Below are 17,199 nucleotides of genomic sequence, written 5' to 3' on the forward strand. Positions count from 1 at the left end.
CCACACGATGAACTCCGGTAGCACTTCAGTAGCACGAACGCGCGGCCTGGGGGGACGCGCATCCGGAGCGCGCCCCTCGGCTGCAGCAATCCGCCCGTCGCCGTGCTGAAGATCGCCTCCACGGCCGCGGGGAGCCACCGTCGTGGCCACAGGATGCTTGCGAGGGCGCCCTCGTCCGCGCTTGGGTGGGGGAGAGGCGGGCTCAACCCGGCAAGCCTTCCCCTTCTCGGTGGCTGAGAACCTCCTCGACGGGGCCATGAAGAAAAAGGAGAAGCAAGGGGGGATGAACTGGAAGGGCGCGCGCCGGTCCATACTTATGGCTGGCGATGGCCAACCAACGGCCCCCACGATCGCAGGTAATTATGACCCGCTTTGCATGCAGGGACTTGTCCAATCCGTGCAGTTGCGAGGCGTCGTGGGGAAGTGGAGACGCCCACGTCCAATCAACCGCCACGCGGCGCCCAAGGCCGTGGGCTGTTAGGGCCCACGGCGCCCAAGGCCGTGGGCTGTTAGGGCCCGCGGCGCTTCGCTCTTGCCCTTCCGCCTCCCTACACGGCCAAGTCCAGGCGCGCCTTGGGCCCGGGGGCTACTGTCGGCGTTCTGGGAACGGGGGTCCCCAGACTTGCCTGCCTGCGGCCTGCGGCGTGGCTCAAAGGAGGGCCCAGCACGGCCCATCTTCACCAACACAAACTCAAGACCCTCGCGAGAAGCCAAGCCTCGCGGGGCGGACGACACGGAGCTTCCTCAGGCACGGCCTCGTCAGGCTGGCTCACGAGGAGGCGGAGAGATCAAGGCGGGGTACCTCGTGAGGTGCCCGTGACGCAAGCCATGACGACTCAGGGCGCCAGGCGGGTGCCAGCCCGCGCAGCGTCCTCCTTTCCTCTTTGGTGCAAAGGGGGCAAGCGCAGCCGCGGAGTACCGAGGCATCAGGCAAAGGTTGCCGTTTCGGTGCAACGAGACCAAGACCAGGAGGACTACGAGATGGAGGTCACTGTGGAGCCCAAGACGGCGTCATCACCAGAGCTTTGCGCAGGCGAAGACTACTTTTGTCAGGATAGTTGATACTTGCTGTCCCCCTTCAAATTAGCCCGCCATTGTTGGCTCCCTTCCCGCTCAATATTTGGGGAGAGGACCAGGGCCACTATAAATAGGACCGGCCACCCGCGTAGCAAGGGGTTCGGCTCAGTCTCCTCCAAGGGCTCGACAAGTAGAGAGGTGGTAAGCAGAGAGAGAGAGAGAGAGAGAGAGAGAGAAAGGTGGCTGAACTCCCCCCGATAGTTCATCGCCCCAGCCAAGAACAGACCCTCGCGAGGCTGTTCTTCCTTGTACTGTCCATCATCATCAGCCCAAGAGGCAATCCACCATACCACACACTGGAGTAGGGTATTACACCACAACGGTCGCCCGAACCAGTATAAACCCTGTGTCCCTTGTGTTGTTCTTTTCATAGCTTTGATCCTAGCGTGGCGGAGGGGCGCAGGAAGGTAGGAGGCGAAATCTCCGCGCGCACCCCAGTGTTCGGACCTCAAGGGTCTGTCGGAACCCGAAATCCGACAACTTTTGCTCCTCATATGGATCCCCAGACCACCGCACATCTGGATCACCCGAGTCCTCTCGTCACTCGACTTGGTCTTTTTGACCGACTGGGAACGGCAAGTGAAGATATGTTTGAAGAGCCCCCAGTGCGGTCGACAGCCCAAGAAGTTTTCGCACATAGACACGAAAGCGGCCAGATAGACTATGGTATTCGGAGTAAAATGGTGGAGCTGAGCCCCAAAGAAGTTCAAAAAACCCCGGAAGAAAGGGTGGGGAGGCAGCGAGAACCCACGATCTATGTGAGTTGCTAAGAGGACGCACTCACCCTCTCTGGGCTACGGCTCAGTTTCGTCTCCCGGGAGCCGAGCCGACTTGTGGAGGATAAATCTCCCTTCCACCAGGTCGTCGAGGTCGTCCTGCGTGATTGCCGAGCGGATCCAGTCGCCCTGGATCCAGCCCGCCGGCAGGCCGGACCTCAACGAGGATCCGCCCCGGTTGGTCCGCTTGCCCTTCACCTTTGCGGTTGCCTTCTTCGCGCGTTCCAACGCCGCCGTCTTGTCTTTCCCCATGGTGGCAGTTCGAGCTCGAGCGGAGATCCGGCGACGAGACGGGAGCAAGGGTGGCGGAGAAATCGGGAGAAAACAGAGAGAGAATGGTGGCGTGCGGAACAGAGCCCTGGCCCAACACCTTATATGAGGCTGCTTCCGAGTGGCTGACTGGTAGGCCCGGACGGCCCTGCCAAATCCCTGGCGATCGCGCGCGCAATACGTGGCGAAAAAGGTGGCACGGGGATCGAGGCGACACCGCGCTATCCCATCCGTTTACTGCGGCCTCTCCCATCCCACGCGCTTCCCGAAATTTGGATCCCACGAAATCCGCGGGCTGCAGAACAACTCGTCGGACCGAAGATCTCCTCCACACCGTCACTCAGAACTCTTCAAGTATAAGAACTCACTCGACAAAACCTAAGAATGGGTCAAGGCGACTGGAAAGAAAGTTTTTGTCATCACTCTGGTCCATTGATCCGAAACAAGGTATGTTCACGACATGAAAAATGAGTCGGAGATGTGCTCAAACCCTTTCCCACTCAAACCTCGATCCATTCGGGGGCTAATGATGAAGCTATGTACCTAGGGTAGGGCCATGGACCTGTCCAAACTGACCTACCCAAGGACACCTCCAGAAGAAATCACATTTCAATCGACTTGGCGGTGTTTCACTCGACGGACTCGAAGACACTCGACCAAGAAGCAACCACTCGACCAAGATCCAACCACCCGACGGCCAGGAGACCTAAAGTCACTCTGCACGCTAACGGTCGGTCATTAAGTAGCTTTTATGGTCATCATAGCACTTTATTAGGGGCGTTACCAGTAACGCCCGACCTTAATGTACTTAAAACCCTGCATAACTGAGGGCCGGAGGGGTCTGGCGGATTCTATATAAGCCACCCCCCTCCTCAGTGTAAAGGGTTCGCACCCCTGTAATTCATACACGCATAATCCAGTCGACCGCCTCCGGGCTCCGAGACGTAGGGCTATTACTTCCTCCGAGAAGGGCCTGAACTCGTAAACCTTGCGTGTTTACAACTTCTCCATAGCTAAGATCTTGCCTCTCCATACTTACCCCCCTACACTATTGTCAGACTTGGAACCACGACAACGACCAACGTAAGCGGCGTAGCATTTCGTACGTCCGTCGTTTCATGCTTCGAAAACCAGTCTCGTTCTCAGCTTTCGGTCGACGACAGTCATCCTAGCTAGTGAAGCAAAGGCCCTGTTTGTAGAGTTAGATTCTAACCCTGAACTAACTCTAACTAGAGAGGTGTTTGGATGGCAGGGTTAAGTGGAGCGCAGATACGGTGAGATGCTTTCACGGGCAGTGCGAGAGGGAGGGAGGGAGAGGACGTGAAGCTTCGAGGAAATGGGGAGGGATCTGCTACAGGAAGAGCGAGAGAAAAAAGTGTTTCCTAATGATCCCAAGAAGAACTAACCCAAATAAGCACCTCTTAGGTGAGTTACACTTTTAAAATAGGTTAGATGCATCTAACCCAAACTAACCTTTCTGTTTGGATATTTTTTGGCTTAGTTAAGTCCAAACTAACTCTAACTCATAGATCGGGGCGAAAGCAAAGATCCAGCGATTAGAGCAACTCCAACGTAGGGACCCAAACGGACACGGATTTTGTCCGGTTTTTGTCCGTTTGGGTCTCATGTCCGCCAAACGGACGCGGGGCGGACACTGCGGGCATCCAACGGGAGAGCCCAAAAGCGGACAGAGCGGACAGCAGATACATCAAGCGGCCCCGCCTCCTCTGTGCCGGCCGACACCTTCTTCCGCCGCCCCTCTCTCCCCCTCGCACTGTCGGGCCCCGCCGCTCCCCCTCGCGCCATCGAGCCCCGCCGCTCCCTCTCGCGCCGGCGAGCTGCGGGGCGCGCAAGGCGGGCGGGGCGAACAACGAGGCGCACGAGGCGGGCGGGGCGACCTGCGGGGCGCGCGACGCGGGCGGGCACCAGCGACGCGAACTGGGGCGCGCGACGAGTTGGGGCGAACGACGAGGCGAGCTGCGGAGCGCGCGGGGAGCAGCGAGGCGAGCTGGGGCACGCGGCGGGCGGAGCGAGCGGCGGGGCGCGCGACGCGTGCGGGGAGCAACGAGGCGAGCTGGGGTGCGCGGCGGGCGGAGCGGGCAACGCGACGAGCTGGGGCGAATGGCGAGGCGGGCGAGGAAGAGGTGGAGCGAGGTGGCGCGGCTCATGACGGCGAGCGCGGGGAGTTGCGAGGCGTATGAGGCGCATGTGGACGCGCCAGGGGTGGAGGTAGACGCCAGCTCGTGGGTAGTCACTCGTAGGTGGGATCAGGAGCGGACACGAGCGGACGAGAGCGGTGGACGAGAGCGTCCGTTTGTGTCCGCTTTATACCCATTTGTTCTCAGATTTGGGTCAAGTTTGGGTCGACAACGGACAGCAGCGGACATGGACGTCCGTTTAAATCGCCTCGTTGAGCAAGTTTTACATCCGGATAACCCAAACGAACAAAATGGATCGGCCGTATCAGTCCAATCAAAGGCTTGCTTGTCTCTCTGGGCCGGCGGGTCAAGCGATTTCGGCGCCTAGTAACCGTTGGGGCCCGTCCTCCTGGTCCGGTCGCCATCTCCGAGCTCGTCCGGTGCGGCGCGCCAACCCAAATCATTCTGCCAAGATAATGAAGCAAAACTGTGCACCACGGTGCGCGCGCTCGTGCCCCGCCCTAGACGGGGAACAAACATGTGGGCGTGATACGATACGACGAACCGATGTGGCGCTTCGTGTCGCACGCACACACAGTGGTACGTGCACTGTACGCGACGTGATAGTGGTAGGGGCAGCTAATCAAGCATTAGTTAAGTTGTGGAGTGTAGTGATTAGTACGAGTACTGCAAGAGAGTGCAGCCAGCGCTGTCACCAAAGGGCGTACTCTTTCATGTCAAAAAAAAAAGGGCGTACTCTTTCTCTTGGGATGCAACATTTGGAAAGAACTCTTGGAATGGAAATACACCAGCTCTCGCACCAAGTTTCCGTGCTGATTAAGATCGTGGACTGAAAACCTCCGAGCAAGCCATGATGGTTATTCATTTCGGGACGTCTCTCCCAAAGTGTGCTCATACATACAGTATAAAAACATATCGCCTGATTCTCTCTTTCAGACTTTCAGTAAACCACAATTTCAACCATCACTATCGTATCATGCGAGGGGGGAGTAATAAATGGGCAAGTGCTAAGTACGGAAAAGCGCAGCATGGCTGCATGCCTGCAAGGGACAAAACAATCAAGTAGGCAAAGACCAGCAGAGGTGTGGGCCGTGTTTGTAGGTGTGGCATTAATCAGCGAGCACCTTCTTCCTGACAAAAAGACGAATCCGTTGCATGCTTTTATTTCCGTTTTCCGTGACAAAAAGACGACGGATACAAGCAATTTTCGCAAGATGCATGATACTCCCTTCTTTTCGGTTTATAGGACTTATCTCAAAATTTTGATTTTTTATTTTACAAGGCTTAATTTGGTTGTTCCCCATCACATGTTCAGACTTCAAGGTGCATTAAATCATTGCATGCAAGTATTAAGAGAAAACTGACCAATGAATGCACTTTATGTATGCATGCATTGCAATTAATGCATTCGTAAACATAATTTTTTGAGGAAAATAAGAGCATTAATTGGATGCTTTTGTAAACTACAAAAAATATTCCTCCATTCATCATCTACTCTGGTTGGTGAGATTTTTAAATTGAGCCTTACAAACCGGAAAGAAGGGAGTACTACGAAAAGGAATTGATGGACACTCAAAGGAAAACGAAAAAAGAAATGGATAGGCATGGCACTATTAGTATCTTTTGCATCCGTCTAGAGCTTCCGGGGTAAGTTTATCAGCACGACTTTTTCAAAATCACCGTTTTTCAGTTTTGGTAGGAGCACTGCATAGCTTTTTGAATCAGTTTTGTTTTCTTCCTTTTTTGCGAAAGAACTTCTTGAATCAAACTATAGGTCCTGTTTGGATCATGGAGTTAGAGCTAATTTGGGTTAGTTGAAGGTTTAAACAATCCAAAAGTATTCAAACAGGAAGGGTTAGAGTGGGTTAGTTTCATCTAATCTAACTATCCCGATGAAGAGGTGCTTATTTGGGTTAAAAAATAATTTTAACTCTAACTGTGTTAGAGTATCCAAACAGAGCACAAGAGCACAGAGCCATAGTGATAGCTGTTGGTCGTGTCAGCGCGAGATTAGGCCGCAGGAGACTCGTACTGGTACTACTTCTACTAGCTAGCTAGGCAGCTCTGCTCGGGCTTAGGACGTAACCTGTCATTTTGTCTGTAGATGGAATCTAGCAAGTGCAGCAGAACCTATCACAGATCACACTGTCACTCGTGCCCATGACAGACGCCGGGGCGCGAGAGGTCCAAATGAGACGGGCACAAAGTTACAAACCACGTATATATCGATGCCAGCCGCTGCTCCTCCTGATCGCTGCCAGCTGATTAGCGTAAGGAATTACTACTACTACTAGCAGTAGAGTGCAGAGCCGGTAACTATTGCTTCACACGTACTGACGTACGTACTGTACTACGAACTGCTTGAAGTTGAGTGGTGTTCACTCCTTGGGCCGGCCTTCGCTGCGCAGCTGGATTTGAGTCATGCGCACGCTCCGTAGGGTTTTGACTGCCGGATAACTGACGACACGTACTGCCGTCCTCTGACTCTGCACTTTTGCACAGTACACGTAGTGCTAGCATGTCTCCCAGGCTCCCACGTGAATCTTTTTTCCTCTCCTCGGCTTTCCGTTTCGAACGGCGATGGAGGGAGGGAGAACGCGCTCTGGCTTCACCAGGCGCAGACCTGGGCAGAAATGCCAGAAAACCCGAACCGTTCGTGCTTCTTTCGTGCCCGTGACTTCAAAATGCAGCGCTGCTACGGGCACCCGGAATGATGTACCCACGAAGAATGCTTTACCTCAGCTCGATGACAGGTGAGACTTTTTTTTACTACTACGTGTTAGTCAAAAGTCCTGTTTGGATACTCCAACTCAGTTAGAGGTTAGAGTTAGATTCTAACCCTGAACTAACTCTAACCAAAGAGCTGTTTGGATGATAGGGTTAGATTGACAATAAATATTTTTTCTCAATCATTTAATTACTTTAAACCCTGTTTGGATGAGAGAGGTAACTTTTTTACTATTTTTTGTAGTGGGCCCAGAAGAACTAACCCAAATAAGCTTCTCTAGTGTGGGCTAATTTTTTAAGGTGGGTTAGATCCAACTAATCCATCATGTTAGAATACTTTTGAGTTATTTAAGCGCCAACTAACTAAAACTAACTCTTAATTTAGGGATCCAAACAGGGCCAAAGACGAATTAACGTCGTGAAAAACATCGTGATGTGGCTTATCTTGCAGGTTTTCACTCCGTCCGTGCCGCACCTGCTGATCACATGCACCCATGCATTATTACAGCTTACATGAACCACGTACCGTCGTGCTGTGAACAACGTAGCATCTACTAGTACGTACGCCGTGGTTCCATGAGCTTTCGGTCGACGAGACACAACACAATCACGTAAAAACTAAATGACTAAATACAGTCACCCTACCTAGCGAAGTAAAGATCCTACGATTATCGGTCCAATCAGAGGTTTGTCTGGGCCACATCCCGCGCGTGTGTGTGGGTCTAGCGATGTTCGGCGCCAACTAGCCGTTCGGGCCCGGGTCGCACCCCCGACACGTGGGCTTTCTTCTCCGGTCCGGTCGCGATCTCTCCGGTGCGGCGCGCCAACCCAAATCATTTTTCGCCAAGATTAAACGCGGGGCCCTGCTTCGGCCCCTCAAAACAGTGCGGCACGTACGGGAGCCATAGAGCGGGCACTGGCTCCAAGCGTTCAATCGGACGGGCAGCGATCGATCATTCAGCGCGCCCTAGGCCGTGCCACTGGTGTCCGTCCAGGACGGGGCCAACATGTGGGCGGGATACGACGAATGGATGTGGCACTTCGTGTCGCCCGCCCGCCGGCCCGCACAAAACAGTACGTGCACTGTACGCGACGTGACGGTGGTAGGGGTAGGGGTAGGGCTAGCGGTAGTACGGTATACTATCTTTTTGAGATTGCCGGGGCCATGGCCATGCGCATCAGCCCAACTCCACCGCACGACCCTAAACAGATGTCCATTTTAATCAAATTTTGTTCGTTTGGATAAGAAGATGAGGTCATGTTTGGGCGTGTTCTGAAATGCGGTGGCCATGCGCTTAACACGCGGACCCATCCTGGCCGCATCCTATCCACGTTACTTTTTCTATGCAAGCCCTTAAATTTTTCTTCATCATTCATTCTTGATAAATAGAAATACATCACCAAATTTTGACTAGAAAAGCAAGACAAAAAAAAAAGAACCACAAGAATACATTTGAGAAGATATCCAACTTTCATAACTGCTCTTGTAAGTTGAATTAGTGCCTTCTCGATGCATTCATTATTGATCTGCGGAGGAGCCGCCTCCATCTTGCGTGTTTCTTTCTTCTTCAAGTCTAAAAAAATAGAGGTTGCTTCCTCACGTTAGTCTCGTATCTAGCCTCTAATCTAGCAACAAGTGCACTTGTCTCATCTACAGCCTCTATGCTAGCTAAAAGTGCACGAACATCTACTAAATTGCGTTCTATCAATATATTGATGTACTCTTCATCTCAATACCAAAACTTGCATTCATTCTACACAACAAAATTTGAAGTTAGCACAACTAGTCAAATCTAAAACACAAACCGAAGCTAAAAAAAAAAGCACATACCCCATCGTTTAAGCACTTGATGAACACCCATCCGGGATGTTCCGGCATTGTAGACACGCGGCGCACGACCTTCTTTAGGCAATGGTCGCACTTAATGAGCGACAACGGTGCGCCGACGAGCTTTTGGGCTAGCACCGAGCCCGGCCGACCGCCATTCGTGTATCTGCCGGCGGACCACCAACGGTGTAGATCCGAGCGGTTAGAGGAGGAGCCACTGCTTGCATATGGCCTTCCGGCCCGGTGCCCGGCCAGTCCATGGCGTGGCGCGGCCTCCCACAGCCGGGCGAGCTCAAGACCGACCGGATCCGCCCCAAATTCGGCCGGCGGGTGCGCAAAACAGGTGTCCGTGATTGGGTAGTTCGGTGGCGCCGAGGGAAAGGGGCTGGGCGAGCGCGCGTCCGAGCTGCACAGCTACAATGGCAGCAGCAGCGGCGGCGGCGAGGGGAGAGTGGGGAAGAGTGGAGAAGAATGGAGGGCGTGCGGCGGGAGGAAGGGAGGGGGTGGACAGAAAAAGACGCTCCTGTGCCACCGACGGGCGGGTCAGGGGAGGACACGCGCAGACGGCCCGCGCGTCCGCGCGCTGTCCGTTTCACCCCAAAAGCGACGCAAACTTGGGCCGAGATGGGTCAAAAGCAGACACAAAACGAAGAAAAGTCTATTTGCGCCCGTGCGCCGAGCCGTCTGGTTCGTCTGTTTTACTCCAAACAAGTGTAGTGATTACAAGAGAGCGCAGCAAACCTGTCACCAAAAAAGTGCGCTCTTCCCGTAAAAAAATAGTTCGTTCTTACTACTGGTATGAAACATCATTATCGCTCGTGCTTATCTTTCCGCGCTAAGATCGCGGACTGAAAGCTTCATCCCGCAGACTTCGAGTAAACTACTCCAGTATTATGTCGGCTGAAAATCACCTTACGGTTTCGGGCTTTCACTAAACCACAATTTCGACCGTCCCTATCATATCATGCCATGCGAGGGGAGTGATAAACTGATAATAAAGTGCTAAAGGTCTGGCACGGAAAAGTGCCGCATGAGACAAAGTAAGTCTGAAGACTGGAAGTAGGCCGTGCTCGTAGGCTTTTAAAATCTGTTCCGTTACATGCTTTTCATTTCCGTTTTCACTGACTAAAAAGACAAAATTCACGGATAGACAACAGGTTCCGCAAGGTCCATGGCGCCATGGATGGGAAGGCGTGGCGTGTCACCTGAAAACGCGAGAGAGGAAAGCACCGTCGACTTGTATGGCAGCACTGTACATATTTTTCACAGAAAAGAAAAACCCTGTATGGCAGATCATGCCCCTTGTTAGATCAACCGACGTGGAGGATCTTTGCAGAGCAAATCGTACCCTGGTTGATGAGCAATACAAACTCTTCCACATGAGGACGGGGCGACTGGGCAGCTGAGTTTGCTGCCAGCCCACCCGAGTTCAAGTCCCGGCTTGGACGCGTGGTGCTTGTGGAGTTTCTTCTATAAAAAAAATGCCAATGAGGGTTCGTTCTTGGGTTGGTCTCTTTTTTTTAAAATTCTTTCACACACAAAAACGATATTGGATTTCTAAATATTTACACTTGAAGTATCGGGGTTTTTGAACACCATAAAAAACTAAAAATGAGAGAAGAGCCATTTGTTATGTCCGGAGGTTGGACGCCCGTCGATTGTCGGTGGTGACAACGATAAAATCTTGGGGCATGTTGTTTGTCGGAGGTTGGGCGAAAACCACGCCTGTCGTTTGTCGGTGGCAACAACGGTGAAGTCATGCACGCAACACTTCTCATGGATGCACTGCCCTGGATCAAAACCCCTTCCTCCTTTGGTGTCTAGTGAAAACCCCGGGCCCGACTTGCCAGACATGAGTGTTGCGATGCTTTGGCGTCATTTCCTTCTTCAAAACGTCGTCTTTGGAGGCTTAGGCTCATGTTGGCTGGTCAAGGGCGTGTGCTGGTGGTTGGACGATAATGGTGTTCCTCGAGGTGTGGTTTGCGAGGTTCCATTCCGATTCTCTTTGTTGACGTCTCTTTTCATGTTGGGTGTGCTACGAGCTTCCTATCCGAGCTCTCATGTTAGCTTCTCTCTATCAACTTGGTGCGACACCTTTCAATCTAGAGCGATGGGACAAAGGGGGTCACTGATGGCTGGGACAACATCACAGTCAGCCCCACCGAAGTAGACAAGAGCTTAATCCTTCAACATCAATCCTTCTTTTGACATTAATGGTTGTGCATTTGCCTTTACTTTCCTCAACGATCGTTCTTAGTTTGGAGGGCCACACATCCCAACATATGCCCTTAGCTTGGTGTAATATCTTTTCCAACCTGTCTAGACTTTTAGGATTAGTCCGTCGTCTGTTTTTTCAGAACCATAGTACTCCCTCCATCCACATATAGTGGAGTAATTTGAAGCTCGAGTAATCGTTGCATAGCTAATGAATTCGGTTTATAAAATTACAACTTTCCTCAGTTTGGTCTAGAAAGAGGTTGGTATTTCTTTTCAAAATAATTCGAACGACCATATATTATTGAAGTTACAACTATTTATGAAACTTCCATATTTCTTTGTGCCAAATACATAAAAGTATTGAAAGCCTGTTTTTTTTAAAAAAACTCACTATATCCTTCCCAAAACTCCGACCAAATGTTGTGCCAAAGTAACCATAATATAGTTGTCATTAGATGGTTCATGAACGTGGTTGTAATTTTTATTACTCTATCCTTTATTGTTATCTGTAGTGTCATGATTGACTATGAAAAGTTTTTTTTAAAAAATATCTTGTACTTAGAAAATAATGCAAATAAAAATAATCATGTTGAAATGAGACACGCGAAGGTAGGAGTACTAGAAAGGAAAGAAGTGTCACAGCCAGTCTCCGCACGCGGCCCTCCCCCCTTTCTCCCGCTCCCACGACTCCAGTCAACAGCCGTGAGACGACGCGAATCTCCCGGGCGGCTAGCCCCGATGATTTAGCCGGAGAGCCCGTCGCGGCCGGATCAGCCAGCGCAATGCCGGCCCCGCCGGAAAGCGCGGCGGGCGGCAGCAGCGGGGAGCACCTCCGCGGCCACGCGCACCTCACCAACTGCATCCACCTGCGCCACCACCACGCGCACGGCCACGGCAGCGCGTCCGGCCGGCGGCGCAGCCCCCCCGAGTCCTCCGCGTCGCTCATGCGGGACCTCCTCGCGATGCAGCGCTCCCGCTCGCTCCGGGACCCCTCCACCCGCCGCTCCGTCGACTCCTCCTCCCGCGTCGCCGCCGAGCCCCCCGAGGACGACCCCCCCGCCCCCGCCCCAGGCCGCGGCGCGCTCAAGACCCTCCTTGACCAGCTCGCGGAGGACCCGCGCCCCAGCGCCCGCCGCCCGCGCCGCCGGTTCAGGCGCGGGGCCGGCCGCCGCGCCGCGCCCGCTGCCGCGGACGCCGGCGGTCTGGATCGCGCTGGCGCCTTCTCCGCCAACTCCAGCTCCCAGGAGGCCGTCTGCGGCAACAGGTACTTCTTCGGCGCCGGCGCGGGCAGCGACGACAGCGAGGGGCTGCAGCCGCGCCCGCGGCCCCAGGCGTCGCAGGACTCGCGCAACGTCTGCGGCATCCCCTGGAACTGGTCGCGCCTCCACCACCGCAGCAAGTCCATCCTCGACATGGCCGGCCGGAGCCTCTCCTGCGGCCTGTCCGACCCCAAGTCGGCGGCCGCGGCGCGGAGGTCCTTGGCCGCCACCTCCTGCGGTGCCTACGCGGACGGGTCGCGTTCGCACCCGCACTTCCCGGTGACGGCGAGGCTGACGTCCTCCACCAGCTCCGACTCCGACTCACTGCCGCTGCTCGCCGAGGGCGCGCGGAATGGCATCCGCGCCATTTCCAGGAGCTTCTCTGGGGAGCTCGGGATTTTCTCCAATCAGAGCAGCGAGCTGGATTCCGACCTCATGTCCGAGGCGCGCTCGGGGCAGAAGTCGCGGGGCTCGCAGCGTGGCCGGCACCGGAGCCTCACTCAGAAGTATGCACCCAGGACTTTCAAGGACGTTGTTGGGCAGAGCTTGGTTGTGCAGGCGCTGTCCAATGCCATTCTCAAGAGGAAGATCGGGTCCGTCTATGTCTTCTATGGGCCGCACGGTACAGGCAAAACATCGTGTGCTCGGGTGTTCGCCAAGGCGCTGAACTGCCATTCTCCTGAACACCCCAAGCCTTGCGACACATGCGCGTCTTGTATCGCGCACAATCTGGGAAAGAGTAGAAGTTTGGTGGAGATTGGGCCTGTTGGTAACATTGACCTGGACAGCATTGTGGATATCCTTGACAATGTGATGCTTTCGCCGCTACCGGCGCACCACAGGGTGTTCATCGTGGATGATTGCAACACACTGCCGCCTGATACGTGGAGTGTCATATCGAAGGTTGTCGAGCGTGCACCTCGGCGTGTGGTTTTTGTTCTCATCAGCCCAAATCTCGACCTCCCACATATTATTATGTCAAGGTGCCAAAAGTTCTTCTTCCCCAAACTGAAGGAATGCGACATTGTCAACACTTTGCAGTGGATTTGTACTAGTGATGGCCTAGATGTCGATAGAGATGCCTTGAAGCTTATTGCTTCCCGGTCAGATGGGTCACTGAGGGATGCAGAGATGACCTTGGATCAATTGAGTTTGCTTGGGCAGAGAATTACAATGCCACTTGTTCAAGAACTTGTAAGTTTTCCAACAATGAGTCATAAGAATTACTTCTATATTAGGTAATATAGATGATTGAATAGTTTCAGGCTAAATAAAAATGGTAAAGAATTCTGTAGCCGGGGAAGTTATTGCTTATATAACTCTGGAATATGTTGTGAAGCTGAATTAACGATATCATCGTCATACACTTCAAATTTCTCTTCCAATGTGTGTTCCCATTTTTGCGTACTGTACAAAAGAGTTCAGTAAGTTATAAGAGTCACAACTGGAAGCACCAAACACCCTTTTAGTAAAATACTTGTTTTTCTCTCTACATAACACATTCTTGCATTCTAAGTGTAGCGATATGATTGTCGTTTCTTTTTTTGAGTTTTTTTTAGGTTGGGCGTCGTTTCTAATACTTCGTTACCTGACAGGCTGGCTTGGTTTCTGACGATAAATTGGTAAATTTGCTTGATTTGGCACTATCTGCTGACACTGCAAACACGGTGAAAGCTTTGCGTGATATTACTGAAACAGGTGTTGAACCTTTGTCCCTAATGTCTCAAGTCGCCACAATAATAACTGATATCCTTGCTGGCACCTACACATTCACACAGGAAAGAATTCGAAGAAGGTTCTTCAAACGTCCAACATGTAAGCAACAATGTTCCTTTTTATCTATTTATTTATTACTTTGAAAGGATTTTACAGTAGGGGATAATTCGCCCTGAACCATGTATTACATGGAAGTCTACTACTATAAATGTTCTGTTTTCACATTGTAATTTTTGTTGCATTGATTACAGTATCAAAGGAGGATATGGAAAAACTGCGCCAGGCCTTGAAAACACTCTCTGAAGCTGAAAAACAGTTGAGGGTCTCTAATGATAAGATGACCTGGCTTACAGCTGCTCTGCTCCAGCTTGCTCCTGATAAACAGTATGTACTGCCAAGTTCATCGACAAGTACAAGTTTTAACCAGGGTTTGCCTACATACCCTGATGGTGATATAGCAAGGAACTCTGGTCCGCATGGGTTATCAAGAGCATCTGACCAAGAAAATCTGCAATACAGAAGAAATGCTAATCTGGGGATTTGTTCTAGCCATGTCACGGCAAACAATTACCATGGTGGAAGGAGACTCAGGGAACATACACCAGATGGCCATATGTTGTCAACAAGTGCTACCAGAATGAATGAAGGATCTAAATGTAGCAAAACTGACAACGAGATGATTTGGCAAGCTGTTCTAGAAAATGTCGAGTCAGATTCGTTGAGAAAAATGATGACTAAAGAGGGACGGGTGATTTCTGTTAGCCTTGGCACAGGCAAGATTCCCTCTCATTCCATTTCTGCCTGTATTATTTGTACACCTTGTCAAGATTTTCATTGCAGAATATGCCTATGGAAAACTGTTCTTATCATTGTTAATGTGCTAAAATAACTATTAGTGTATAATTGCAAGCAGTGCTGCATATATACAATAATAATATATTAGAACCATGTAATTTAGTGGAATTTGTTATCTTGGTTATGGTCAGATGTATACATTGCTTCTATGCACTGTTAATCTTCTCTAGGCATGGAATATGTCATGCTAGTTCTTCAAGATTGCTAACAAGTTTAAAACCGTGTTAAAGCAACTCTGAAATACATAAAGAAAATTATAACTAACCAAACAAACATTAAATTGTGCCATTGTAATGATATTGTTTCAATAATCTATGTTCTTACATTTTGTTCTTTCTTCCTGCAGCACCAACTGTGCAGTTAATGTTCAGTTCTCGAGTGAATAAGTCCAAAGCTGAAAAGTCCAGGGGTCAAATTTTGCAAGCATTTGAGTCTGTTCTTTCTTCTGCTATAATACTTGAAATCCGATATGAATCGAAGGATGGTGGAGAAGGTGTTGAGGATACCTATTCCAACATTGCTTTAACGAGGTCTTTCACGAAACATAGTTCAGTTTCTTCTGGAGGTGAGAATTTAGTTAGCAGGCTCCAGAAAGGCAGAGTTGCCCAGGGTACTAGCTCAAATCAGACAAGATGGATGCAATCTGATCCACACATATTGACTGAAGGTGAGATTATTGAAGTGGGCCCTTCTGAAATGGAATGGTACGGGGAACCAGATACTGGTGCTGTTGCCTCAGATAAAAGAAGAAGTGTATGGGAAGCAGCTTTGTCATCACAAGACCAAGAAAATATACGTCCTCCAGGAGGAACAAATGAACATGATCGACAAAAAAATATAGTAAGAGGTAAGGTATCTCTTGCTCATGTTATTAACAAGGCGGAAGCTTGTTCTCAACAAGGAGGCTGGTCAAGACAAAAAGGCATGTCAATAACAGAAAAGTTAGAGCAAGAGAATTTGTAAGTAATCCCATACCACAACCAATTAAATCTGTTCATACAAATTACTTTAAACTATAGCATGCAATATTATGACGGAAATGTGAGGAGTTCCCTTTTTTGATTCTAGAATATGATTATGGACTGTTTATCTATTTGCAGGAGATTAGAGCCTAGGTCGAGTCTGCTTTGTTGGAAAGCTTCGAGCACTACTAGACGGAAGGTAATGACCTGGGATCACACCAACTCAAAACTTCAGTCCTTGGGTAGTTTATATATTTTTCATTCCCCTAAGTAACTTAAGCTTGGGCTCCATATAAGACACATGGCATGACAGTTGTTTGCTGAAAAGTAGTCATTTATATAAAATATAAGAAACAATTGCCAGTAACCAAGGTTATATATGTTTTGCAACATATCAAGCCTGGATAGCTTGAAATCAACATTTTTTGAAGAGTTATTCTCCTTTGGGATCACCATTCATAGTTTCATACCGTTGACTCACTGAAAATATTAGAATGTATGCTTCCAAAAGACAAAATAAGTGAACTGTGGCTTCAAAGGGAGTGCTAAATAGAAACGGTAGAGTTCTTCGTAAAAGGATCATCATCAGCGTGAGATCTTAGTTTAATACTGTCTGGAAAGTGGCTGTATGTCATGGGATACATGCATTTCTCGTTGATCAAACGGTGATAGAATTAATTTTTTGAGGGAAGGTGATAGAATATTTCCACTTCATGATTTTCTTGTCAGCTTTACTTTCTCATCCTTGCTGAGCGACATTGTGTCATTTCGCTGCAGCTCTCAGCATTGAAGATAAGGACTCGAAGATCGCGAGCCCTATCAAGACTCGTCTTGTGTGGAAGGTGCATTTCAGTGAAATCTCCAAGATAACATGCCGCCGCTGAGGCCCACCAGATTTTTCATGGAGCTAAATTGATCTCTGTGGCTGATTCTCTGTAATTGTAGCAACCTGTAAGAATGTAGGTCATTCTGTACATCGTTTAACTTTAACATGTAGAAGAATGAGAAATTTCCATCATGTCCATTCTTTTCCCATAAATAGTTTGAAATGCCAACAGCAAGCCATTGCCACACTTCATGGCACACCTGCAAGGTACTAACATTATCATGCTAGGCGTTGCGCAACACCGACTACGGAAGCAAACATTTAACCGTTATTACAGATAAACGAAAGCAAATCACGCAAGGTGCTAAATGCATGTTGTCCTTTTGTTGGTCACCAAATTACATTGATAAATCAACATTTAATCTTTGAGTGATTAGGAGGTATATATGCAGCTGAAAATAAAACTTGTTCACATACAGTGCTAAAGACTGAAGATCTACCACTTGATTCGATAATTTCTACTGCAT

General features: G+C 50.2%; 1 protein-coding gene across 1 annotated transcript; it reads left to right on the forward strand.

Annotated features, from left to right (window-relative positions):
- Positions 1-11,695: 11,695 nt before the first annotated feature.
- On the forward strand, positions 11,696-16,919 carry LOC147992257 (protein STICHEL-like 4). Its single transcript, XM_087528836.1, has 6 exons — positions 11,696-13,507; positions 13,909-14,128; positions 14,281-14,802; positions 15,231-15,843; positions 15,985-16,045; positions 16,624-16,919. The coding sequence occupies exons 1-6, from the start codon at positions 11,837-11,839 to the stop codon at positions 16,714-16,716; spliced, it is 3,180 nt and encodes a 1,059-aa protein (XP_087384962.1). The 5' UTR covers positions 11,696-11,836; the 3' UTR covers positions 16,717-16,919.
- The last annotated feature ends 280 nt before the right edge of the window (positions 16,920-17,199 follow it).

This window comes from Triticum urartu, chromosome 1A (assembly GCF_056163025.1).
Source record: "Triticum urartu cultivar PI428250 chromosome 1A, HENAU_Tu73, whole genome shotgun sequence".
In the NCBI taxonomy this organism is placed as follows: domain Eukaryota; kingdom Viridiplantae; phylum Streptophyta; class Magnoliopsida; order Poales; family Poaceae; genus Triticum; species Triticum urartu.

Excerpts from the sequence above, each read along its gene's own strand:
- LOC147992257 (XM_087528836.1), top strand. The coding sequence starts at position 11,837 with ATGCCGGCCCCGCCGGAAAGCGCGGCGGGCGGCAGCAGCGGGGAGCAC. Across the intron at positions 13,508-13,908 it reads TGCCACTTGTTCAAGAACTT|GCTGGCTTGGTTTCTGACGA; the intron begins GTAAGTTTTCCA and ends GTTACCTGACAG. Across the intron at positions 14,803-15,230 it reads TTCTGTTAGCCTTGGCACAG|CACCAACTGTGCAGTTAATG; the intron begins GCAAGATTCCCT and ends TTCTTCCTGCAG.